Genomic DNA, 24,309 nt, shown 5'->3' on the forward strand with positions numbered 1-24,309 from the left:
TGAATGCCACAGAATAGGAAAGCGAGGTGAGTCGAGGAAGAGATAAGAATCACGAACATCAACACGAGTCTTGGCCAACTTCTGTTGCCCACTGACGCAACTGCCACTACACAACTTCCAGCATAGTCTTCTACATTTAGATTTGCAACAGACGGCTTATTCCTGGTTGTATTGTGGATAAAATAACCATTGGTTGGTCATTCCCAGAACTGAAAACGCTTGAAAGGTGTGAAGTGAAGGTCCTCACTGGACACAATCTTCAACGTTTCTATTCTGCTGCCATCAATGCCAATACTAAACTGATGTTACTAACAAAAGTCAATGTGCAAATGTAGGTTTGAGAACAATGAGCTGGATTTGATCAGCCACCGAGGAATTAAGTTTAAGGCACAAAAGACAGTGAACACATAACTTTCCATCCTGAGACCGCCTCAACAGAATAAAGTTTACATTTGCTTTCATTTATTTTGTGTGAGAATTTCTGGACTGTACTGGGAACAATCTCTTTTCCTACATAATAATTGGTCAGATACAGAGTAATAATGGCCCCATCCCTCCTGATATTTTTCAGCAAGAAATGATTTGAGGCTAAATGACTAAATCAGTTCGACTTCCCTTTTTGCATGCCCTTTCCAGTCCTCAACAGCTTTAAATATGAACATTTTAGGCATTTTATTTCACATTGTTTCACAAAAAGAAATGATACATTCATGGTTAAAACATGTATTTAATGTCAATGTCCAAAAATACTTTTTACCAAAATACAATATATAGATATAATCCTAAATTGGAAAGCATAAATAACAAAAAGCTTTTTTTGTTTACATTTTATTCCCACATTAGCTCACAGGTGGTCATATTGTCTTCAACTGTGAGGAGAGCTCGATCTGGAGTTGAGAGGTGCTGCTAATGAGATCTTTGGGAAGATTTTCCTGGGCTTCTTGCATCTTTTTTCTGGCCCTCTGGAAGGCCTCTGAGAGATAAAACACATATTAGCATTTTGTATTAAAACTACAATGATATGTACACCTTAGAAGTTGGTAAACTACATCTGCTTCTGAGTAATGATCAGACTTCAGTATAGTGGTGTTTGGATGTGATGGCTTTACTTGCTACAACAGGAGTTTGATTATTTGATCATTAACAAAGTTGAGGTCTTTACCCTGGACGGAGGAAACTGCTCCCTGCTGACTGAATCCCCCCAGCTGATTTAATACTCTCTGCCTCTTTTTCCTCAGCATATTGGCATCCACAAAGGATCTAAAACAAACAGAACAAGGATGGACCATTACTCACACCATAGTAAATCAGTCAGGGGGTCAACAGTCTCCTACCTGGCTTGTTGCATGCAGTGCAGGTTAAAGGTGACATTTCCTGTGGTCTCACTGCAAAAACCAAATCGACTCAACCTTTCCCCCTGCAGAAATAGAAAAAAAACCTTTATTGTCATTATTGAAGTTTACCTAAACTCAGAAGCTACCACGTGGGAGTTCAAACAGGTGCTTCTTTGCATCTTTTTCTGAAACAGATGACAGGCCCAAAATGTTGAGGATTACCTTGAATGTTCCAGGTATTCTGACATAGCTGATGTCTTCGAGCTCAGGGGAACCTCCAATAAAGAAGCGCCTCAGTGCAGAAACTGTCCCTGTCTGAAGAGGCCTCCATGTATGGCACGTTATGGTATGTTTACCTTGATACATATTATAACATAATTATGGCAAATTAGGCCACTGAACACCTATGCTTATCACAAGGTATTTTTTAAAATCTGGATTAACTATTATTGAGTTTTTGGTATTGCCATAATTCTTTTATGGTATATTGAGGCACACATAGTTTACCAGGTATGGCAGGAAAAAGCAGATATCCGTAGCCTTCTGTTCGACAGCGCTGCCATGAGTCCAAAGACAGAACCTTGAAGTACAGCACCGGCCACTGTAAAAGTGTTCCTGCAACAGAAAAAAAAAGGTTTATCCATGAACCTGCAGCGTATGCGTGAACCACAGCTCCGTGCTGAAACTTACCTTCGCTCTCTTTGTCACATGTGTAGGAGGCCTCACAGCTGAAAAGGTGACTGAAGAAAGCAACGTCCTCCTGTTGGCAGCCAATCAGTGGAAAGTTTACAAGAGAACTAAGCTCTAAAGTTGTTCACTACTTTTACTCACCTTTCCCATTGGTTTGGTCCGGCAGGTGTGAGTAACACCTGAGAGACTCTGATTAGGGGAGCCTGACCAATCTGAAAAAACAAAACAGACAAAACAAATCAAGTTTTGTATTAATTTATGTACGCTGGTGGGTACAACATCATTAAAATATCTTATGTGACTCACTGGTGGGCAGTTCGATTGTGAAGTGGATGTATAAGTTATCGTATTCAAAGCCTTTGGCAGAGACTGGAAGAGCAGAAGCATTAAGAGGGAGATTTAAGATACCAATGATCATTTTACAGTGATGATAACAGGTGTCCTGCTCACCTATTTCACCGTTCAACAAGTAACGCAGAACCCCGACAGGAGGCTGAATGAGACATGTATCAGATTAAAACACTGATAAAAACTGAGCAATTCCACAGGTGTGACTGTGCCACTGCCTCTGGCTGATTAAGGCACATGTTGTTTACATGCGCGTCTTTAGTTTTGAATATCTGACCTTGTTGAATTTTGGATTTCTTTCCATAGGCGCTGACTGGTTGAAGTTAATCAAAGCCAGCAATATAGAGGGCAGTTGTGATGCCATGTTCATAGCTCTAAAAAATATATTGCTTTGAATCAGAGGGTCGTTGACCTTTGATCATTAAACATCAAATGTAAAAGCTTCTTTGATCCTTAGACTGTTTGATCTCAAAGATTAACTCCTTGTCTCCCACATATAAAAATGACATGTGCAGGTTCCACGTCCACCTCAAGTCTCCAAAGATAGAGTATTTTGTGCAAAATGACTCACCATTTCAAAATCCTGCCCCACAAGGCTATTCAAGTAGTCCATGTGTTGAGTGTATAGCTACAAACAGAAAGGAAACATCCATTATGATAGTGAATGTTAAATACTTCATATAGTCTATGAGCACAGAGAGAAAATGTCACAGGCGAACTCACATCTCTGTAAATGTTTTGCTCCCTGTCTTTCTGCTCTGGTTTCATCACTGTGGACGCATTCTCCACAGTGAGGCGCCAAACCTCTTTCTTTTCTCCTGTCACAATCCTGCGGAACCACCCCACCCAATAACTTGCTTCATTTTTGCAGATTTGAAACAAGAAAATCAATCTGACATGATGAAACACGTATTAAATGCAGAGCTGAAGTCAGAGTAGTGAACCCACCTGTAGGGCTCTCTGCCTTTGTTGAAGTCAGGTTTTACGATGACTGTTCCGCTGCCGTCTGTCTTTATGGTGACCAGCAAACATTCGTTCTCTTTCTGGCCAAGTCTGAAAAAGCAAAAGCACAAAAAAAGGCAAATGAGCCATAGTTTGGCCCTAAAGTGAAACATACTATTAACACTGTTGAAATTCATTAATGAGATGTGGGATACTATATACCACATTTATTTACTTAAGAAGTTGCCACATTCACCCAGCAGACACATACGCAGATCTAAAATAGATTCTGTGGGAATGCTCATACTTTTCAGGGGGACCCAGATCTGCCATGATGTGCATTGTCTGCATGACGTTATTCACCACATGAGTGTTCCTCACAAACTCTTCTGTGGGCTCCCAGTTGATGATCTTTGCCTTCGGGACACCACAATCTCTGCAACAAATACCAGACGGTTCGTGATAAAACATACAGAAATTACAGGTGACACCAGTAAATGCTTAAATTGCAATCTGAAGAACTCTGTAAGATTAAACTGACTTTATATCACCTACATCTTTTGTTGGTCTTGTCCTCTCTGTCTAAGGCTGGTCATCCTCTCAGCCAGGAATGTGGGCCATGATTTGCTTGTGTTCAGTAATATAGATGAGTACTGCTTTAATGGGGGGATGAAGATATGAATTGTAAATCACTTTCCACATGTGAAACACTGGCAGATAAATGAATGGGTGAACTTACCAGTTGGTTAAATGGAAGAGAGTTGGTATAACGATCGTGGTCAGTGTAGGTGAAAATCCTGCGATTACGTCGGCCCCTTGCCTTCTTCAAGGCCTTGACTTCAAGATGGTACTGACGTTCAAGAGGGGTCTGACATGCTGCCTCGTTCTCAAATAATTCCATCTCATACTGGGAGGACACACACACAGGGACATGCTGAACAAGTGCGATTAATACAAAACAAAGTGGTTGGTTTTTAAAAAAAATATTTTTACATTTTGTTAAACCACACAAGGATAAGGTATTTGCAATGATCCCATGGATTTAGATTAAAGAATGAAGTTTGTACCTGACTGAAGAGCTTCTCCTGCCATCCAACCACCAGCTCCTCCTCATTATCACCTGGTGAGAATGTAGATAAAATATGCATTATATACTTACTCCTTTCAGACCTGCTGTGTAATAGTAATAGTACTTTCAGTTGGATGAAATGATACATAAATGGAAACAGCTTCTTCCCCACTGCTGTCTCCCTGCTGAACTCCGACCCCTCTCACTTTACCTCCCTTCAGGCACAATAACCCCCTCTGGACTGACTGATTGTACATTCACGCTATTTGCACTGATTATATCTGTTACAAGAATTGCACTATTTACATCCGGTTATTTGCACTGCTTTCCATACTTTGCACATTTTACCATATTTTATCACTATTGTATAGTTAAAACATTGATCCTGTAGGAAATTCAGCACCATAGTTACAGCCTGTATATATATTTATCTTGGTTGCAATGACTTTTATATACCCTTTACATATCTGTGAACTCTGTAAATACAAACATATAGATTGATATCATAAACATATATCATTGTGTGTATATATTGTATATACCCATCACAGTTTTATTTGCTACTTAAGCACTTCTGGTTAGATGCTAACCGCATTTCGTTGCCTTGTACTTGTGACATGTGTAATGACAATAAAGTTGAATCTAATCTAATCTAATCTATATTGACCAGAAAATGGGTTTAAAATCACTTATAATTGCGAGGAAATTTAGAGGTTCTAATATGCATGAATACCTTTATGCCCTTGTGAGGTCAGGGTCTGTAGTTCAATAGCCCCTCCGTCCTGCTGCTGAGACAGGACCTGGTGCTGGAGGTGCTGAGACAGGGCAGCTGTGGAGGTCACTTTCTCAACACGGACCCTAAAGTGGACACAAAAATAGACATCTGGCTGAACCTGTCACTGAAAACACAATTCAAATTTGCAAACCCGACGCTTTCAGGTTTTAAAATAATAGCCAATAGTTACTTTATCCTCAAGTTTTTGACCATGTCCCGGGTGCGAAACACAGCCTCCCCGTTGTCTGTATTCCAACAGTCTGTCATTATTATTGTCTAATGTTCAAACAGTCACGAATCGAATTAGTTAGCCAGTACAAATGGAACCAATGTAAGGGAAGACACGTCGGTGAAATAGGTTAAACAAACGCGTACGAATAAATCCAAAAACGAAACATCTTGTGAGTTGCCATAGAAATCAGGCAGCTTATTTTTCAGTTTTACTTCCTGTTTAGGTTTCGTGACCCTTCTGGAAAGCAGCCGTCGTCACGCGCTACCGCCCCCTGCTGGCCGGGAAATGCGTTGAATGGGAAACTTGTGGGAGAAAACTCTCCCAAACCATTTTAATAATTTATCCCATGACGTGTGTTTTACTCGTGTTAGTGAGGAAATAAAATGCAATGTGATATTTGATGGTACTCCAGGGGTATCATGCACCAATTAGTCACTAACTATAAAACGGGGAAGAAGACGGTGTCGATGTGGGAGTAGTCTAACTTCGATTCCTCTCGTAGCCAATCGGGCAGTCTGGCGGGTCTTGGTTGTTGATGCTGACCTCCCACATTTTTCTTCAAACGTGAGAATATACCTTGCCTTATGGCATCGTTTGTGACCGAAGTGCTTGCCAGTTCTGGCAAACTGGAAAAAGAGGATTTGTCCGGAAAAATAAGCAAGATGTCACGGAAGGTGGAGGAAACTAAGGTACTGTAAACAACTAGCTATCATAGCATTAGCTGCTTTTAGGAAAGTTTGAACTAGCATTAGCCGTTAGCGTTAACAATTTCAAAAGGCAGAAAACCTTTTAGAACATTGGTTTTATTTTTAAACTGCTCACCGATCTAGCTTTTAAGCACATCTATATTAACTCAGCCACACCATTAGCAAATGCACCGTGCAGCCTTTGATAAACACAGGCATGTTAGCAAACTCTTGGCTAGTCCAAAGTGGTGACACTTGACTACGTGGCTCCGTTATTTGGACGATTTAAAAGCACATTTAGAGCGTCTATGAACACACACAACAGGTTTATACTGCATGTAACTCGGCAAGCGCTTTGGGACAAAATGACGGACTTAAGTTTCTGTGTTGAGTGACCTGAAATTATTAAATGTTGGTCAGGGATTTTTAACATTAGTAACAATTGAACCTCAATTCAATGCAGTTGGACACTAAAGTCATTGGAAGCCATATAGGTAAAGACATGCAGCTGGACAACAAATAGAATTCATATATGGTATGGAGATGCATGTATTGGTTGTATGTAATCTTGCTGTCACGCTTTAGATTTAGCCTATGTCTCTTTAGCATTAACCTCTTTGCTTTCAAATACTGTTTAATTTTGTATAGGAGGAGCTATATGAAATGATAAACAAGAGGTATGCTGACTTCCTACCTAGTCTCCAAGGCTCAGAGGAGCTAATGATACAGGTTGATGAGGTTTCCAAAGAAATGGATGCGTTGAAAAACTGCATTGAGAATGAGGTATGATTGCACTTGGAACCCACAAGCAAATACGGGCATATTTACTGTAGTGCTTATTTTGTTTGTAATGTCTTTGTGTTTGTGCATGTGGATGTAGGTACAGCAAAATATCCAGGTGGCAGTGACTGAGTATGCAAAGCTGAAGCAGCAGCTTGAAAAAAATACTGTCATTATAGAAGTGCTTGGACACCTTAAAGAGGTACAAAACATGACCAAATACTAGTATGTCATGTTGAATTTAATATGATCTGAATTCTTTATAAATTAAAGTATTTCTTCAGGTATTTTTGCAGATTAACCAAGGAGTAAATATGTAATTTTGTGACGAGTCTTTTTTTTTTTCCCCTTTTTTTTTTTATAGTTTCATAATGCAATGGAGGAGTTCAACAAAGCTTTACCAAACAAGAATTATGTTGAGGCAGCCAACATGCTTAAACAGGTAAGAGCACTTGGATCATGTCGATATGAAGCCTGAACTGGGAATGAGCATATCTTATTCAGTAAATTTCGCTGTGAGTCGTGCATATATGGTAAATGAGATCAACAAACATCTCAATCTGCAATAAACCAATTATTATCTGTGATGCTCATTATTCATTTAGTGCTTTTGTCCGGTGGGTCGTTGTTGTAGGCAAGGGCCAGCGTGGATTCACTTAAAGTGTGGAAGCTCTCCCAGGTGCCGCTGCTCGGTGCTCTGAGCTCAGAATTAACAGTGCAGAGAGAAAATTTGATTCATCACCTGGGAGATGAATGGAAGCGCCTCGTCATCTGGAGATTGCCACCTTCAAATGGTACGATGACATCAGAAACCCAGCTGAATTATTCTTTTCAAATTTAGCCAAGTTTACAGAGCCATCATGTAGATTTAAATGGAATGCAGAATGTGAAGAGGTTTATTCATTGAATGGAGTTTGGAGGGTACAAGTCATGCTTTTAAAAAAAAAACCCCAAAAACCTGATGTTCTGTTGGGCTGCCCCATCAGATCCTGCAGGTCCGAAATCTTTCCTGAAGGTGGAGTTAAACCTGAGTCGTGCTTGCAGTAAGGACATCGAACCAACACCAAGTGCTCTCCTGTGTTGCGTCTTGCAAGCTTTGGCCATTCAGGGAGAGCTTCAGAACAAGATCAAACTCTTCAGTAAGTGCACATACTCATTAATTTGATCAATTATTAAATCTCCAGGACCACAGGTAATTCGCCTCATCCTTTTTTTTTTGAGAATTTCAACGGGCAGATAAACTGAGCAGCAGAATGACGCATGAAACTGGTGTACCTGTATAAGATCATGTTTGTTTTACCCATAAACAAGAGCCCTGAGATGTTTTCTGCTTTTATCGTGCAGGTCAGGTGCTCGTGAAATTCATGCTGAAGCCAGTAGTCATGTATCCGTTCATCTCAGTGACTGTGGCTGAGCAGCAGGAAGAGGGAATCATCTTGGCTTTACAGGGGTTGGAGAAGAGCCATGACGAGAGATCCACTCCTTCACAGGTCTACAGCAAACTGCTGATGGTTCTAAAGACGCTGCACAAACATCTGCTAGGTACAGTGTTGATGGAGTAGTGGCCAGAGATGTCCATATCATACTGGGAGGCTGTTGTCTTTAGTTCAGACATGACCTAGTACTCCTGAGAAAAGCATGTCACATGTCTGGTTTTTTAGATGTTTCGATCGGTGACAAAAAGCTTTCGGCCATTTTGGGAGAGCTGATTTGGGAGGAAATGTCCCGCTGTATCATCCACGAGTGTCTGGTGCACTCCATCCCCAACAACAGCAGCCAGCTGGAGAACTACAGCACTGTATGGCCCGAACAGTGTTTCCACTGTATTAATACTGGTTTATATTCTGTGAACAGTTTTAGATGGATAATGATTGGTGGAGATTCCTGTTTCTATTTTCTTGTTTCAGTCTCGGTAAACTATAAAGTTGCATATTCCAGGTCATCAAGCAAACGGAGGAGTTTGAAAAGTCACTGAAGGAGATGGAGTTTCTGCAGCGTGACTCCACAGATCTCCTCAAGTATGCTAGAGATGTCAACTGTCACTTCGCCAGCAAGAAGTGCAAAGATGTCATCGTAGCAGCACGCAAGCTCATGACATCCAAGATGCACAACACAGTCAAAGTAAGTTGCCTTCAGGCGTTTTTAGCTTTGAATCTACATCATTATTTCTGCCACTCTAAATTCTTTGAAGTTGTCATCCATTCAATTTCTGCTTGTGATGAACTGGCTCTCCACAGGAGTGTAAGAGATGGATTTAAAGCCACCTAATAGTCCTTCCATTTCCTTCTGTTAGATCACACCAGACTACAAAGTGCATCTTCCTAATCTGCCTATGCCAGGTCAGGAGGTGAGGGCAAAGCAAGAGGTCACAAAAGAAGTACTGACTTTGGAAAATGCAAAGCAGCTCTCGGCGTGGAGCCTGTGTCTGCCTGCATGTCGGATTAGTGAGTCGGTGCAACAGCTGATGGATCTCGCCATCAACACCCTGTGTGAAGCTATCGGAAGCTCCACGTATTGGTACGTTCTGGTGCTGAGAACTCTGATCTACAGTGTTGATACTGACCACGTGACCTCCGATAGCAGTCAAAACATCAGGTTTACTTAATAAAGCATTTTAATGTGTGTTAGAGATGGATGCATAGCAAATGACTAAACAATGGCCTCTTACTCTCTGCAGTGCATTACAGCTCTTCTTCACTGTGAGGAACATCTTCCAGCTCTTCTATGATGTTGTTCCAACATATCACAAGTAAGCTTTTATTATTGTTGTCATTATTATGTGAGATGTTTTGTGAAGTGAATTTAACACAGCTCCTCAATGTTAAAACATTTTTGGTTTCTTTGTCATCCAGAGAAAATTTGCTCAAGTTCCCACATCTGGCGGCTATACAGCACAACAACTGCATGTACCTGGCGCATCACCTGCTCACTCTGGGCCACCATTTCAAAGCTCACCTGCCGCAGCCCCACAGTGAGGGCATTGCCACATTTGTTGACATGGTGCCAGGATTCAGGAGGCTAGGTAAATAAAGAGTTGATCTATTTGGTGGTAGAAAACATATATTCTGGTCAGCCATTTGATACTCAGGTTTTAGGCTAACATTTCCACTTCCCCACCCAATTCTGAGCCCTTGGTTTTGTTTTGTTTTTTTTTTTTTAAATTCTAGGTGCTCGGTGCTTCTTGGCACAGATGAATGTTCAGAGAGCTGAACTCTTGGAGAGGCTGTCTACTGCTCATAATTTCTGCAACCTGGATGATGAAGACAACTACATAGCAGCCAGCAAAGCAGTTCGGCAGGTACACGAGGCATTCAAAACCAGGGTTTTATTTTTTCATACATACACTGCTTCTGACAGTGTTCTGTCTTGTTGGACTTCAGGTCATCCATCAGCTGAAGCAGTTGGCCACAGTGTGGCAAGATGTCCTTCCAGTCAGCATCTATTGTAAAGCTATGGGCAACCTCCTCAACACAGCCATCACTGAAGTCATAGCCAAAATTATGATGCTTGAGGTTTGTCACTGTTCATGAAGTTACACAGAGCTGTACGAGTTGATGTAGATACGTCCTTGTGCAGAAAATATTACAAGACTCTGGAGAAAAGGATGTGAAGTGATCATCCTTTCTTTTAATTACCGTAGTTTCTGGACTACAGAGCGCACCTGATTAAAAGCCGCATAATCTAATTTTAGAAAGAAAATCAATTTTGTACTTATACAAGCCGCACCGGATTTTAAGCCGCAGGTATCCCACGTAGTACCGTAATTTCCGGACTATAAGCCGCTACTTTTTTCCTACACTTTAAACACTGCGGCTTATTCTACGGTGTGGCTTATTTATGGGTTTTTTTTCGAGGCGCACTATCACAACTATTGTGAATCAGTCATTTTTACTGACCCTCTTCCACATGGAAAATACCAGAAAAAAAGCATATGATGTGGTTTTTAAGTTAAAAGCGATCACTCTGGCGGTTGAAGAAGGAAATTGAGCTGGCGCACGTAATCTTGGCATACATTACGGTAATCAATGGGGAGAAGGTGGAGACGCTCGCCTGAAGAATTGATCCAAAGCAAAAAGACAACAAAAGCTTTTAGACGTAAACATCACAGGTGGCCCGAGCTTAAACGTTCTGGAAGACTGGGTCAACACACAGAGCAGGCGGCCGCGGTGTTTCCGCTGTACAAGACTGAAGGCAAAAGCAATCGACACCGCGATGAAAATAGAAGATTTTAGAGGTGGGCCATCGAGGAGTTTTAGATTGTTTATTGTTTGAGTAAAAAAAAAAAGGCATAAACAACGTAATTTGTGTGTAGCTGACACAAACCTATATATCAAGGTAGCTGCATTACAGACACTGTTGGAAGGAAGAAAAAAAAAAAAAAAGCATTTACCGGTAGAATATATTTGTTTATGTTGCTAAACGGATTAAATTAAAAGAAATCTTGACATGATAAAAATTGGATTTAAGGTCTGTATAAACATACAAGTGAAAAGAGTGGCTGTTGTTTCTTACCTGGCTGTTTGTCACTCGTCAGTGACTCGTCTCTTACGGTAATAAAAATATATACCTGTACTGAATGTTGCTTGCGCCACGAAAAAAAAACATAAATAAGCCGCACCGTAGAATAATCCGCAGTGTTTAAAGTGTAGGGGAAAAAAGTAGCGGCTTATAGTCCGGAAATTACGGTACTCATTCAAGGCATCCTATGGAAAAAAGGAAACAACACTCAGAAGCTGCACTTTGGTCTTTAGAAGCTCCAGACAAGTTTTACTCAAATCCTGCCCCATTTTTACCCCTATTATGCCTGAGGGCAAAACATTCTTCACGGAGTTCTCGGCTTTAAGTGTTGCAGAATTCATATTAACTAAGTCTGTGAAGGTAAGAATGTTGAAACTCAAAATTCAGCACTAATCTTAAAAATACGTACATAATTATACATAAAAATACATTTCTGATCATGTAAATTATTAAATGCATTATGAGCTCTCTAGCAAGCATATTTAGGGAACTCCTGGACTACCTCCTGTATTGAGACCAATGATTACATCATTAGATTAGTTTAAATTATTTTAATTAAATTCCAGGATATGTGCTGGTAAAAGATGCTGCCAAATGTGGGATTATCCATACAAATATGACAGTTCTGCAACTTATGGTCTTTGCTTTACATGTGTTGGTCCACAGGACATTTCCTCTGAGGGTGGCGAGCACCTGCACACCCTGTGCCAAACCATCATCGAGGAGGGTCCGCTCGTCTTCACTCCTCTGGCTGAAGAAAACAAGAATAAGAAATATCAGGAGGAAGTGCCTCTCTATGTGAAGAAGTGGGGGACCTTTAAGGAGCTGGTCATCGTGTTAAGGGCCAACCTGCAGGAAATAGTGGACAGGTAAGAAATTGCTGCAAGCTTCTCTTACATTTTTTTTTTACCTGATTTCTTTCATTTTGGTTTCCTCTCATCAGATGGACCGATGGCAAAGGTCCACTGGCCGTGGAATTCTCTAGTACGGAGATCAAGAATCTCATCCGGGCCTTGTTTCAGAATACAGAGAGGAGGGCTGTGGCTCTGACTAAAATCAAATAAATTTGAAAGCTCTTCTCCTTGTTTGGGGAAAATAAAAAGATTACTGCCTTTGTTTATTTCCATGTTTTGTCTGTTGTCAGTACCATTACTGCAGCCACAAGCTGGTTGGAATCAGTCTGTGGGATACCTTCTTCCTCAGGCTGCAATTACGCTCGCAGAAGATTACATTTAGATTTCTTTTAATGTGGTTTTACACCCTGCTGATGTTGTATAAGCAGCTTCCTGCCATCTGTTAACGCGTGATGATGAATCCAGGGATAACTTCACTGGTGGTGGTGGTTAGCTAGTGGAGTTCAAACTTCTCTACTTTATATTTCAGCAAGAGAGAACTACATCTGGATGACTGTGCAAACTCAGTCACACAATCTGTGGCCTCGGCAAATTCTGCAAAATATTTCTAACACTTGTACACACAATTGGACTGAACTCCTGTATGGTGTATTTATTGCCTCTTTAAAAAAATAAAGAATGACCCTCTCCTTTCATAACTTTGAAATCGGTGCCCGTCTCTTTGAAAATGTGTGTGAGGAACTGACTGTTGGCTCAAAGTTGTCCCAGCAGCAGAGTCGTGGGGAGGAGTCTGCACAGCTGGACACATCAGCTCCTCAGACCTCGTCTGATCCAACTTTACCAAGGACCTGATGTTCTTCTGTCTTGTGTCCTATTCACTGAGGTATGTGACTTCATTTCTAAAAACTTGAAATCAAGCAATAAAATCACTTAAATCGTTACAGTTTAGTTGTATCTCACTGCATAATTGTTTTTTTTAAGTAATTCCTTCCAAATATATTTTTCTTTGCACTGAGCAGCCCAGAGAGTCAGGAGGCTCCAAATTTAGAGGGAACATAAAAGTGAAAGTTCTCACTTAAAAATATATTTCATTGAGTCAGTCTTTAGGAGGAATTTTTTTTTTCCAAACCGAAGATGAGTATTGATGCAGTTTTTTTTTTTTTTAGGTAACGTCTGTTTCATCTAATAGATAATTGGTAGATACAGAGAAATAACCAAAAATATCTTTGAATTAATCTACCCGCCATCGTGGTAGCTTCACTTGTGGCTGGATGTGTTTACTTTATCAGACACAGACAATGATTCCCCTAAGACCTCTGACAAAGACGTTCAGTAATCTGTTCAAATCCACCATCTTCCTTCATGTATCTCCACCGATTAATTTCAGGGATTACTGATAATCCCTGAGTTTCTGATGAACTGGTGGTGGCCACAATTCTGATCAGCACGTTTGACACTGTCCAAACAGCAAGTCATGAGGATGAGAGAAGCCCATTTAACACACCACTAAGGGATCTATAAATGACAGAAGTTCTCCAGAAATCTCCAAGAGGATCAAATAGATTTTTATTGGCTGTACAATCGTCAGCGCAGAAATTGAACTCTTCCAAAAGGAAGATGGTCGTTCAGTTGGGTCTTTAGTTAAACATATTTTTAATGGCTTGCAACAAAAAAATAACACAAACCCAAAACCTCAACCTTCTGACAAACCGCCCTTAAAAAAGAAATAAAACAAATTAATCTTAATTTCACTGAGTTACAAAAACTTTAATGAGAAGAGCAAGGAATGGACTGCTTATCAAATCAATATCATGGAGGATAATATACTAAAGATTAATAAGATTATATGTCCCCATCAAGAGACCTGAGTATTATTTACATCCTCTGTAAATTTAAACCTCGTGTCAGTGCGTAGAAGACCCAATTTAATTATTTACTCCACTCATATTCATCCAGATTAACTAATTTAGTTGACATGACCTTGACATCGAAACACCTTCTGTTGTCTCAGGCTGAACATGTCACAACTTTCAACAAAACTCATTTCACCTCTTGCTGATGTTATTTTCAGGTTACAGCTAAAGGCATTGATGTTTCTATGATGGAGTCAGAGGGAAGCTACGATGGTTCTCTTCCACCTTCTCTGGAGGCCACTTCCTCCCTGGTCGGGGACCCCCACAAGCAGCCCTCTCAGCTTCTGACAATGGCCAAACAAGAGCAACACAGCATCCAAGTGGCTCCCCTGGAGCCAGTGGAGGAGAACCCAAGGCCTCAGCGCTCACATCGCAGCAGAAACTTCAAGCGTTTCAGCTCCAGATGGCAATCCAGAGGCTCCAGTGGGAGCTGCAACATTCACTTTTCTGGCATGGAGAAGCATGCTTTGCTGTGAAAAAGCCACAAAAAGCGCTGTAAGCTGCTTGGCGATGAAAGCTCTCCGCACATCATGGCCAGCAATCAGCGTCAGCGATACGTCACCAAGGAGGGCAAATGCCGGGTCAATCTTGGACCCATTGAAGACAAGAGCCGTTTTCTATCAGACATATTTACTACATTGGTGGACCTGAAATATCGCTGGTTCCTTCTTGTGTTCAGCATGGGCTACATTCTGACGTGGGTGGCTTTTGGTGGAATCTACTATTTTGGCGCGTGGTTGCGTGACGACATTGCTCATGTTGATGACCCATTATGGCAACCATGCTATGAAAATGTAGATGGCTTCCTTTCAGCCTTGTTACTGTCTTTGGAAAGCCAAAGGACAATTGGTTATGGATTCAGGATGGTGACAGCTAGCTGCCCAGAGGGACCAGTTCTCCTGATGATGCAGTCCATCCTTGGCTCCATTATTGACGCTCTGCTGGTCGGCTGCATGTTTGTGAAAATCTCTCGCCCACAGCAGAGGGCCCAGACTCTGATCTTCAGCAAGCAATGTGTCATATGTGAACGAGATGAGATGCTGTGCATGCTCTTCCGTATTGGAGATCTGAGGGAGAGTCATATGGTTGATGCTAAGATCCGAGCAAAGCTGATCAAGTCCAGACAGACCCAGGAGGGTGAGTTCATTCCACTGGAGCAGTCAGAAATCAACCTGGGCTATGACACTGGGGGAGATAGGCTGCTCTTGGTGGAACCTCAGACCATTACCCATGTTATCAATAAAAGGAGCCCCTTCTGGGAAGTGGGATTCGACCGTTTAAAGAGGGAGAGCTTCGAGATCATTGTCATCCTTGAGGGCATAGTCGAAGCATCAGGTTTGTAGACAAATATTTTTGTTCTCCTGCTATACTGAGTTTGATTTTCATTGTAAATTAAACCGTAAGAAAGTGTGCAATGACCTACAGATTTTCAAAAATATATATCAGTGCTGTGTTGATATTTTCTTGTTGTTCCACTGAGCTTTTGTTGTGTTGCAGGAATGACCTGCCAGGCAAGAACCTCATACACTGAGGATGAAGTCCTCTGGGGACACAGATTTGAGTCCTGCATTTCCTTAGAGAAAGAAGCATTCCGTGTGGACTACAGCGCATTTCATAAGGTCTTTGAGGTGCAAATGTCCTCCCTCAGTGCAAAAGACAGGAATGCAGCAAAGGAAAAGAAGGAAATATTTTAAAAGTTGCATTTAACATCCGACAAAGCTATTTTAAAAAAAATTTTTGAACATTAAATATACTAAAGTTTCATGTGGTTTCAGGGCACTGTAATTTATTGTTATATTGTGGTGGGGATGCAGGTACCTCTCACCCAGGTGGATTATGGGTTGGGGTGGCGTGTTCTGTTTTCGGCGCACTGTTAGCATTTAGTCAATTGAGTTTTTAGGTTTATAAAGAAAACAAGGAAAAACTGCTCTGAGTCTTTCTTCGTCGTGCCACAAATTAAGTTTTGTTGGAAATTTTAGTCTGTGTTTGTATTGTATTCCATGAATGGTTTTATATTGTGTTCATGTATTCAAAAATAAAATCATCAAAGTATTTCAGTTGTGTTTCTGTGTATAATGGCAAGAGGTTTTTAAATCTATTTTAAGTTGCCCACATTTCTCCGGCCCACAAGATGGCGCTAATACACGCAAATGCAAAATAAATATTCAAACCTTAAAAAGAGAAGAAGTATTGTCAGAAGCGCGGCATGATGGGATATCAAAGTCCTCCGGCGGCGCGTTACCGCCATGTCGCCTAGAGAAAAGCATTTAGCCATCCTCTCTGCTTTAGGCCTCGTTACTTTAGCGTTTTATTATATTCCAGTGTTTCTCTATCTTATTTTATTTCTCATAGTTTGTTGCATTTTGTGGTATTATCACAACGGTGAACTACTTCCAGCCAGGTTGGGCCTTTATCCGCGGGTGAAATTAAACGTCCCATTTGGGATCCGGCGCTGGCTGGGGGGTTGGGGGGCAACCGGCGTGTCGGTTGCACAGCGGAAAAGAAGTAAGAGTAGCAAAAACAAGACCGCGGTCCGGGAGCCAGAGAGTAACTTTGGAGTAACTGGGGTCTACCGGAGAGAATCGGAGACTGAATCATTTATTTTCAGCCCTCGGGATTTTCTCATGGGGAGTTACATCGGTAAACCCGAAAGTCCTCCCGCTGCCTCCGGGAGGCCGAGAGTGATGAGAAATCCCCGAGAACAGCTCCGGGAAAAGCTGTCCAGACCGAACCATGCAGTTTATACTCCAAACCGGAGACTGTCATTTGCTGGGTACGTACTCATTCACTCAATCAGTAACGTTTCCAACACGAGTCTCAGACCCGCGATAGCTTCATGTGTCGGACAACGTTCAGTTTCCGAGCGGGGTTTAATAAGAAAATGTGCATTTTATAGATTTATAACATACTGCTACATGTTCTCGGACCTACACAACACAATAATCGAAGAGTCAACACCTAAAGTTGTGTTTGGTTTTTAGGGGTTTTCGTGTAGTTTCCTTTGTAGTGTTTTGGTTCCGTAGAGCAACAAGTGGACTATTGTCTGCTATAGAATCTGATGCTTCTGCTAAAATGTGAACAGAAATTCGATTTTGTACAAACGACGCCAGAAGTCAAATAAGTTTCGTTCAATTTTTCTTAGTTTTGCTGAAAAGCACATGTTCAATGTCAATATTATTATATGACTAAGAAGTTCAAGCGAATCCCTGCTTGAACTTCTTAGTCATATAATAATATTGTAATAATATTGTTTGGTCTCCGTTAGGTTTCTATTGTATATTTACTGTGGGTGAAAAAAGAACTTGGATCTAATATTTTAGATTATTCCAATGTAATGCAACATTAATATAGGTTTTGGTGTGTGTTTTTATAAGCCTAATTTAACAAAAAGAACCAGTTGAAATATGTAAACAGGTGTGGGATAATAACTGAAGAATTATTAATATATGCAAGAATTATGTGCCCTCACATTGCATGTCTTCTTGCAGGGAGCCTCCTGGAGTGCCAGCTAGGTTCACCATCACCCCACAGCGTCACTACCCCTTGCAGCAGCCGGGTATCTCATCAGTGGGTGTACTACCGCCTGTAAAATGGGATGGCTTCAGGAAGAAGAGCATCCTCAGTCCTCGCAACTCTATGGGTATCCTCAGCCCTGTCACAGTGAAGATTGCAAGGCCTGACCACCACAGTAGCCCCAGGTCTATAAATGTTGTTTTTATTTGGCTTTAGGCATTTTAATGTTCAGAATCCCGCAAAGCTACATTTTTGCCCCATTAAAATGTGTCTTTGCAGCTTGAGTTACAAAACTGTTTTGTTTCCAACTCTGCATGTAGTGTAGACCATTTGAGTTGTGCCGGACTCCCGAAGAGCCCCGTGGACCCTTGCTCAAGAGAAAGCGTCCTTAAGGTGTTAAAGGAAAGTCGTAAGAGAAACGTAGAGGATGAAGACAGAAGCTTTACAACTGAGCAGAGGAACAAAAGAAGGTATTGGTTTCAAAGGGATGATGAGAACCGACAAAATTCCCATATCGAGATTACTTTTTTGTATTGTAATCCTGATTGTATATCATAATTAGTGTGTTGCTGTCAGTAGTTCGATCATATGTTTGGTTTTACATTTGATTATATTTTCTTAGGCGTAATGACAGTGGTGGGAGTGCACACTCTGCTTTTGAACCTCTCTTACCCAATGGAACACCATCACAGCTGGTTCCCAAGTGAGTTTATCTTAAATTAATACACAGTTAAATCTACGTGTTGATCTTTGCGTGTAAGATTTTCCTTCCTTGCTTTAGACCAGGAAGCCTAAAAAGAGGAATGACCTCCCTGATGGAGGAGTCCATTATGAAGAGGTCTCGCACATCCTCTATTAGTTCTGGCACTGGATTCCATGCACCAAGAGGAACCCCAGGCACCACACGAAACCCCATCCACAGCTCTTACAGCTCTACATTGGGGCTCAGCCAGGTATAACTTTGCTTTTAGCACCTTTGTTTGGCCTTGCTTAAGTTAGATTAAGATCTCACACTTTATTTAATTTTTCAGAGGAAGAAAAGGTCAGCACCCAGTCCCACGATGTCCAGCCCTGGATCATCTCGCTCACAGACTCCAGAGGGAGCCTCAAAAAGATCCAGGTACATTGCTGTAGTTTCCTAATGATAATCTAAACCTAATGTATCTTTTTAAACTTCTGATCTCATTAATAGAGAGGAAGAAGGACAGTCTCCCAGTTCAGCATCTTCTATGAAGTCAGACCAGGCAGCCTCTGAGAAAGCAGCTGTAACTTGTAAGACACATTTTATTAAAAGAAAACATTCACTTACTTGAATTGAAGCCTGTTCTATGATACAAAGTTTAAAAAAAAAAAAAAAAAACATTCTTATCCTTATAATTGCTGTTGCAGCTGAACTGACCCCGGTCCCCAAGGTCCCAGTCACTACCTCAATCAACTCAACGGGTAGTGGCGGGAAAAGGAAACGGAGGATCCAGTTGATATCCAGCCACAGAGATGATAACATATCTTTGGTAAGGAGTTGTACACAGTCATAGACGTGTTGATATAGTAGATTTCTCTAATGTTCATTGTGTTTGTTCTTTTGCAGCCCCCACCTCCGGAACTGGGCTATACCATCACTGTGAAGGACCTTGATGATGAGAAGAAGGCTGCCATCAACAAGATCCAGAAGATCCTGGAGACACCTGGTGGGTATCAACAGTGGTGCTGTGGTCGATTCCCAACTGTGACATATGACACGTGCGATTTTTATTTTATTTTTCCAACACCAGAGCCAGAGAAGTCTGTCTCTCCTTCCGATACCGCCCTTTCCCAGTGGCCTTCTACTAACTCGACCACTACAACCATTCTGAGCAGTCTGCTAGCAGCTCCATTGCCCACAACCTCTGCTGCTGCCATCCCAGTCATCAATCTAAACCCAAGCCCCGTGACGAGCGTGGCTACATCCCCAGCAGCCTCTAGCCCACTGCTTGAGGCTCTGAAAATGAAGAGCAGCACTCCTATTAGTTCTCTATCTACTGTCAACTCAACTACAGGTACATTAGTGAACCAAAGATGCTTCCACAAAACTATCTGCAAACAGTAGAGCTAATGAGATCACTGTTGAATAATTATTTGATTTTCTTCTCCTTAATTTGATCATTTCTGCAGTTGTGACACCACCCTCACTGGCTAAACCCATTGGCTTAAAGCTGAATGTTTCTTCAGTGACTCCACAGTTGACACCTGTGTCCCAGCCTCAGTCCTCCTCTGTTGGTGTCTCGATTCCCTCTGCCTTTACTCAGCTGCCAAGCCAGGTGTCTGTGGCGCCCAGCACTACTCCGAATGCAGGAAAACCTGGACTTTTTGGGTTGTTGGGCCAGAGTAGCACCCACACCTCTGCTTCCAGTCCCACCTCTACTGTTGCCTCTACCAACAGCAACTCTGCTTCAGTCACTAGCAACCCTCTGTTGGCTTCAGGGTTCAAGCCCATCTTCGCCGTCACGCCAACAGCGACCTCATCAGCTATGTCGACCCCAGAGATCAAACCTGTCCAAACATTCAAACCCATCTTTGGCGCCACCACTGCAGGACCTGGGTTTCAGTCTTCTCCCATTACAGCTACAAACCCAGCTTCTACACTTTCTTCCAACATTACATCGTCTTTGTTTGGCTCCATAAGCAGCACCACAGTTGCTCCATCCATGTTCTCGAGCATGAGCAGCACCGTCACTGGCACAACCTCCGCTAACTCTGTCGCCGCCACCCAAAATGCAAACCAGCCAGCTTTGAAGTCACTCTTTGGAAACTGGACCGCACCAACTGCAGCAAGCACCAGTTCAGTTCCAGCGCTGGTCCCTAATGCTGGAAGCACCTTTCAGTTTGGGGCCACTACCACCACCGCCAACCCGGCTGCAGCAGCAGCAACAGCGCCCGCCCCCGCCCCCGCCCCCAGTGCTGCTACCACAAGCTCTAGCAATGGCTCCTTTACATTTGGAGCTACACAACCAGACCCTCAAGCTTCAAAACAAAAGGTATTTGCATTTGGCCAGGTGGCGCCAAGCCAGAATACAACTGGTGCATCTTTTGGGGGGTTTGGCACAGTGAGCACAGCTGTGACCACAGCTCCCACCACTGCTCAGCCTGCTTTTAGCTTCGGAAAGTCGTCATTTCAAGCACCAACCACACAGTCAGTGTTTGGCTCGTCACTGACACAGGCAACATTTGGCTCTTCACCGTCACAACCTCCCAAACCGTTCCCGTTTGGAGGCGGCGGCACGTCATCCACGACTGCCTCAAATCCTGCTCCATCCCCATTCAACTTTGGAGCAGCTGCTGTCACCACGACAACCAGCTTTGTGACCCCGACTAAACCAGCATTTGGGGCCAACTCTACTGGTTTTGCATTTGGCACCAGTGCAGCAGCAGCGGCTCCTGCTGCACCGAGCTTTGGTGCGTCATCTCAGACTCAGAGTGCCACCTCTGGCACATTCTCATTTGGTGGAGCCCCTCCTCAGCAGACGCCCTCTGCCCCTGCTCCGGCAACACCCAGTGGATTTAACTTTGGCGCTGCAGTAACTCAGTTTGGGACCCCAGTTTCTAATAATGCTGCACCGCAGATGGGAAGCTTCAACTTTGGGGCGGCTGCTGCTACTGATAAGCCAGCATTTGGTAAGAGAATTATTAGAGAATATTAGAATTGTTTCATATCATTCTTTATGCTTACATTGACATAAGAGCCACCGTTTAATGTCTTTCTTTAAAAATCAGAGCTTTTGTTGCTTTTTTTTCCAGGCACACCTACACCAACCTTCGGCCAAAGTGCTGCCCAAGGTCCAATACCCTTTGGAACTCCAGCTCAAGGTTTCAATTCTGTACCTTTTGGTAAGTCATTTAGATGATGTGTATTATGTATGAAAATTCCTGGTTTTATCACCTGTTAAGCCCAATTTAAATGTAATTATTCTCTACTGTCAGCCTTTAGGCTAAACAACTAGATTCAATCAATCTTTATTTATATAGCATCTGTTAAAATCCAAATTGTTTCTATGCACTTTACACAAACCCAGGCCTGACCCCAACAAGCAAGAGTAGCAACCTCGCCTTTAACAAGAAGAAACCTTGAGCAGGACCAGGCTCGTATAGGTGGAGCGTCCTGCTGATGGCCGGCTGGGTAGAGAGAGAGGACAAGGGGGAGGACAGGTAGAGGAGAGAATAGGGAGAGATCAATGAAATACATTAATTATGTTCATTATAATAAACTGCCGGTAGAATTGAGTGGGTCAGAGGTCAGTAGGTCAGCATACACCTATGAAGGCCGAGATATCAGGCATGTCAAACTCAGTCCTCGAAGGCCACGATCCTGCCGGGTTTTCTATCCCACTGAATGCATTTTCAGCCTGGTAGGACAGAAAACCCGGCAGGATCGTGGCCTTCAAGGACTGAGTTTGACACATGTGCTGTAGATGAATACGGGGGGGGGCAGAAATGGAGAGGCGAGGCAGCTGTGACCCCTGCAGGGTGACAGAGTTCTTTTTCAGGCGATCATGTTTCTGGACCCCGGCAGCCTCGGCCTATAGCAGCATAGCTAAAATGTTAAACTAATGATTAGACGACCCCCTAAGTATGATAATTTGTCTATTATAGTAACTGGAACTACAGAATTAGTAACAATAAGCTTTTTCAAAGAGGTATTTTTTAAGTCTAATCTTAAAAGTAGCGATGGAGTCAGCCTCCTGTACCTGGACAGGGAGCTGGTTCCATAGCAGGGGGGCCTGGTAGCTAAATGCTCGGCTAAATGTCTCTACTCCTAGAGACTCTTGGGACCACAAGTAGACCAGCATTCTGAGAGCGGAGCGGTCTATTTTGATTACGATATAAGGTGTCACTAGCTCCTCCAGGTAGGATGGAGCTAGGCCTCTGAGGACCTTGTAGGTCAAAAGAAGAATTTTAAAAATGATTGTAGCTTGATGTCTCCAGACCTATTTAAGATTTGAAAGAATTTCAAATTGAATGTGTTTGCTTGGGTCAGTCAGTATTTCACAATTAAAGGTGTGATGCAGCAAGCTGAGAGCAAAAGACCCACCTGAAAAGTTTGGCTATGTGATTATCATCCCTTCTCTCTGTCACAGGAGCTTCACCAACTCCCTCTTTCTCCATTGGAGCTGGATCAAAACCCTCTGGGGCAAGACAGAGGCTGCAGGCACGGCGGCAGCACAACAGGAAGAAGTGATCAGCTCCATTTGTCCAGTGGGGCTTTTAGGAGAACTTGGCTATAGTAGCTGTGGTTAATCTGGCTAACATTGCTCTATTCTAAGCCCAACACCCCCCCCCAATGAACCGTGCTCTCTGCTTCCTTCCCCTCCTCCTGTGGGTTGTGCTAGACGGAACGTGGTGTTTGCAGAGGAGTTGGAAATGACACCAAATAGCTGAGTTCATGCTGCCTGGATGAGTGTAGGACTCAAAGAGGGAATGTAGCAGTGAGGGGGAAGAACAATGTGCTAATAAAAGTGAGAAAAAGACAGTTGAGTGTGATTGCGAGCAAAAGCATATCCAAAGTTTTCTTTCTTTTTACAGTATGTGGATATTGTTCTGGGTTTGTCTTAAAGCGGAAGTTGATGTGTGGTGAAGATGGAGCATTTGCTCACATTTATTTTTGTACATGGAGTGTTTCCTGGTTTGTACATTACCCAATATTTGAGTACAGTACCCGAATGAATGCTAGTCAGATGAGGTACACAACACTGCAAATGTAAAGCTTTGCAATGTTTGCATTTTAAATTATTTTTTTAATTGGCTCTGTGACCCTGTAAATGAGATGTTTCTGCACTTAAAGGTCAAAGTAAAGTACATCTTAATATAGGTAGTGCATACCTTTTATGTTCTTGTTTCTTCAGACAATGCAAGCATTCCCAGAGTCCTGTGGACAGCCTTTTACTTTTCTTTTTTGTAACTGTGAATGCCAACACTGATGTAATTATCTGGTCAGTATATGTTTAGGAGGAATTCCTAAATTGTGCTGAAGAACCAAAGCCTAATCTTCATTTCATGTTTGTTAATAGAACCTTTGATCTTTATCCTCAAAACTTGGGTGTGTTTTTTTCTTTCTCGGCCTCTTTTTAAGACAGCAAAATCAATATTGATTTGGCCCTAAAGTACTATTGGCAAAGAAATTAGCAAAAATTTAAACATTGTCACTTTGTTTTCTCTAAAATCACTTTTTTTTAACAGATATTCTCACCGATGATTATCAATTCTTATGGAAAATTGAACATATGCAGTTTTTGATGGTTAATTTTTTTTAATTATTAAAAACCTAAGCCTTTCAAGAATCCAGCCAGAAGATAACATTCCTAAGTTCCATTCTAGTTTTTATTGTGGCAACAAAGCAACCTTTTTAAGTCGGGTGACCATGCACGCTGGACTGACAGGATCTACTCAATGTGTACCATAGATTTATTTGCTAATAAATGAGGTCACTTTTAAACCACTAGAATAAATTTGCTACCACAGAAAGAACATTTATTGTATATTTATTACGGGCACCTGTTAGCTTAAAGTATTTTCCTTACAAGCAAGTACCTTTAAGCTAACAGGTGCCGTCGTGTAAAGATCTGGGTGAAGCGTCTCTTTGCCTTCAACCTCCACTCCATTAGGGAGCAGTCGTGGTGTTTAC

At 42.1% G+C, this 24,309-nt stretch overlaps 4 protein-coding genes across 6 annotated transcripts; 3 read left to right on the forward strand and 1 right to left on the reverse strand.

Annotated features, from left to right (window-relative positions):
• Positions 1-707: 707 nt before the first annotated feature.
• mks1 (MKS transition zone complex subunit 1) lies at positions 708-5,609 on the reverse strand. 2 transcript variants are annotated; one of them, XM_057053537.1, is made up of 18 exons: positions 5,349-5,609; positions 5,117-5,241; positions 4,382-4,434; positions 4,054-4,221; positions 3,870-3,967; positions 3,622-3,750; positions 3,321-3,425; positions 3,096-3,201; positions 2,944-3,000; positions 2,475-2,517; positions 2,331-2,393; positions 2,166-2,236; positions 2,025-2,094; positions 1,842-1,949; positions 1,557-1,690; positions 1,335-1,417; positions 1,163-1,260; positions 708-973 (listed from the first exon to the last, which is right to left on the reverse strand). In XM_057053537.1, the coding sequence occupies exons 1-18, from the start codon at positions 5,423-5,425 to the stop codon at positions 855-857; spliced, it is 1,707 nt and encodes a 568-aa protein (XP_056909517.1). In that variant the 5' UTR covers positions 5,426-5,609; the 3' UTR covers positions 708-854. The 2 variants fall into 2 exon arrangements, with proteins under 2 accessions (XP_056909517.1, XP_056909515.1); XM_057053535.1 differs by having other exon boundaries at positions 3,870-3,970; positions 5,349-5,608.
• Positions 5,610-5,719: 110 nt separating this feature from the next.
• Positions 5,720-12,934, forward strand: zw10 (zw10 kinetochore protein). The gene is made up of 16 exons (XM_057053534.1): positions 5,720-6,079; positions 6,725-6,859; positions 6,957-7,058; positions 7,221-7,298; positions 7,491-7,650; positions 7,843-7,995; positions 8,201-8,398; positions 8,518-8,654; positions 8,795-8,977; positions 9,150-9,373; positions 9,534-9,605; positions 9,709-9,878; positions 10,024-10,154; positions 10,237-10,368; positions 12,041-12,243; positions 12,318-12,934. The coding sequence occupies exons 1-16, from the start codon at positions 5,975-5,977 to the stop codon at positions 12,436-12,438; spliced, it is 2,304 nt and encodes a 767-aa protein (XP_056909514.1). The 5' UTR covers positions 5,720-5,974; the 3' UTR covers positions 12,439-12,934.
• Positions 12,935-13,028: 94 nt separating this feature from the next.
• On the forward strand, positions 13,029-16,193 carry LOC130537093 (G protein-activated inward rectifier potassium channel 4-like). Its single transcript, XM_057053539.1, has 3 exons — positions 13,029-13,111; positions 14,300-15,476; positions 15,639-16,193. The coding sequence occupies exons 2-3, from the start codon at positions 14,672-14,674 to the stop codon at positions 15,833-15,835; spliced, it is 1,002 nt and encodes a 333-aa protein (XP_056909519.1). The 5' UTR covers positions 13,029-13,111; positions 14,300-14,671; the 3' UTR covers positions 15,836-16,193.
• Positions 16,194-16,330: 137 nt separating this feature from the next.
• Positions 16,331-23,719, forward strand: pom121 (POM121 transmembrane nucleoporin). Of its 2 annotated transcripts, none has more exons than XM_057053533.1 (13): positions 16,331-16,914; positions 17,630-17,839; positions 17,975-18,124; positions 18,277-18,357; positions 18,436-18,607; positions 18,686-18,774; positions 18,847-18,926; positions 19,044-19,165; positions 19,243-19,342; positions 19,427-19,690; positions 19,806-21,305; positions 21,429-21,518; positions 21,704-21,967. In XM_057053533.1, exons 1-13 carry the CDS (start codon positions 16,388-16,390, stop codon positions 21,757-21,759), a joined length of 3,441 nt encoding a protein of 1,146 aa, XP_056909513.1. In that variant the 5' UTR covers positions 16,331-16,387; the 3' UTR covers positions 21,760-21,967. The 2 variants fall into 2 exon arrangements, with proteins under 2 accessions (XP_056909513.1, XP_056909512.1); XM_057053532.1 differs by lacking the exon at positions 21,704-21,967 and adding an exon at positions 22,766-23,719 and having other exon boundaries at positions 16,332-16,914.
• Positions 23,720-24,309: the final 590 nt, after the last annotated feature.

The sequence above is a fragment of the Takifugu flavidus genome, chromosome 14 (assembly GCF_003711565.1).
Source record: "Takifugu flavidus isolate HTHZ2018 chromosome 14, ASM371156v2, whole genome shotgun sequence".
Taxonomy (NCBI): Eukaryota; Metazoa; Chordata; class Actinopteri; order Tetraodontiformes; family Tetraodontidae; genus Takifugu; species Takifugu flavidus.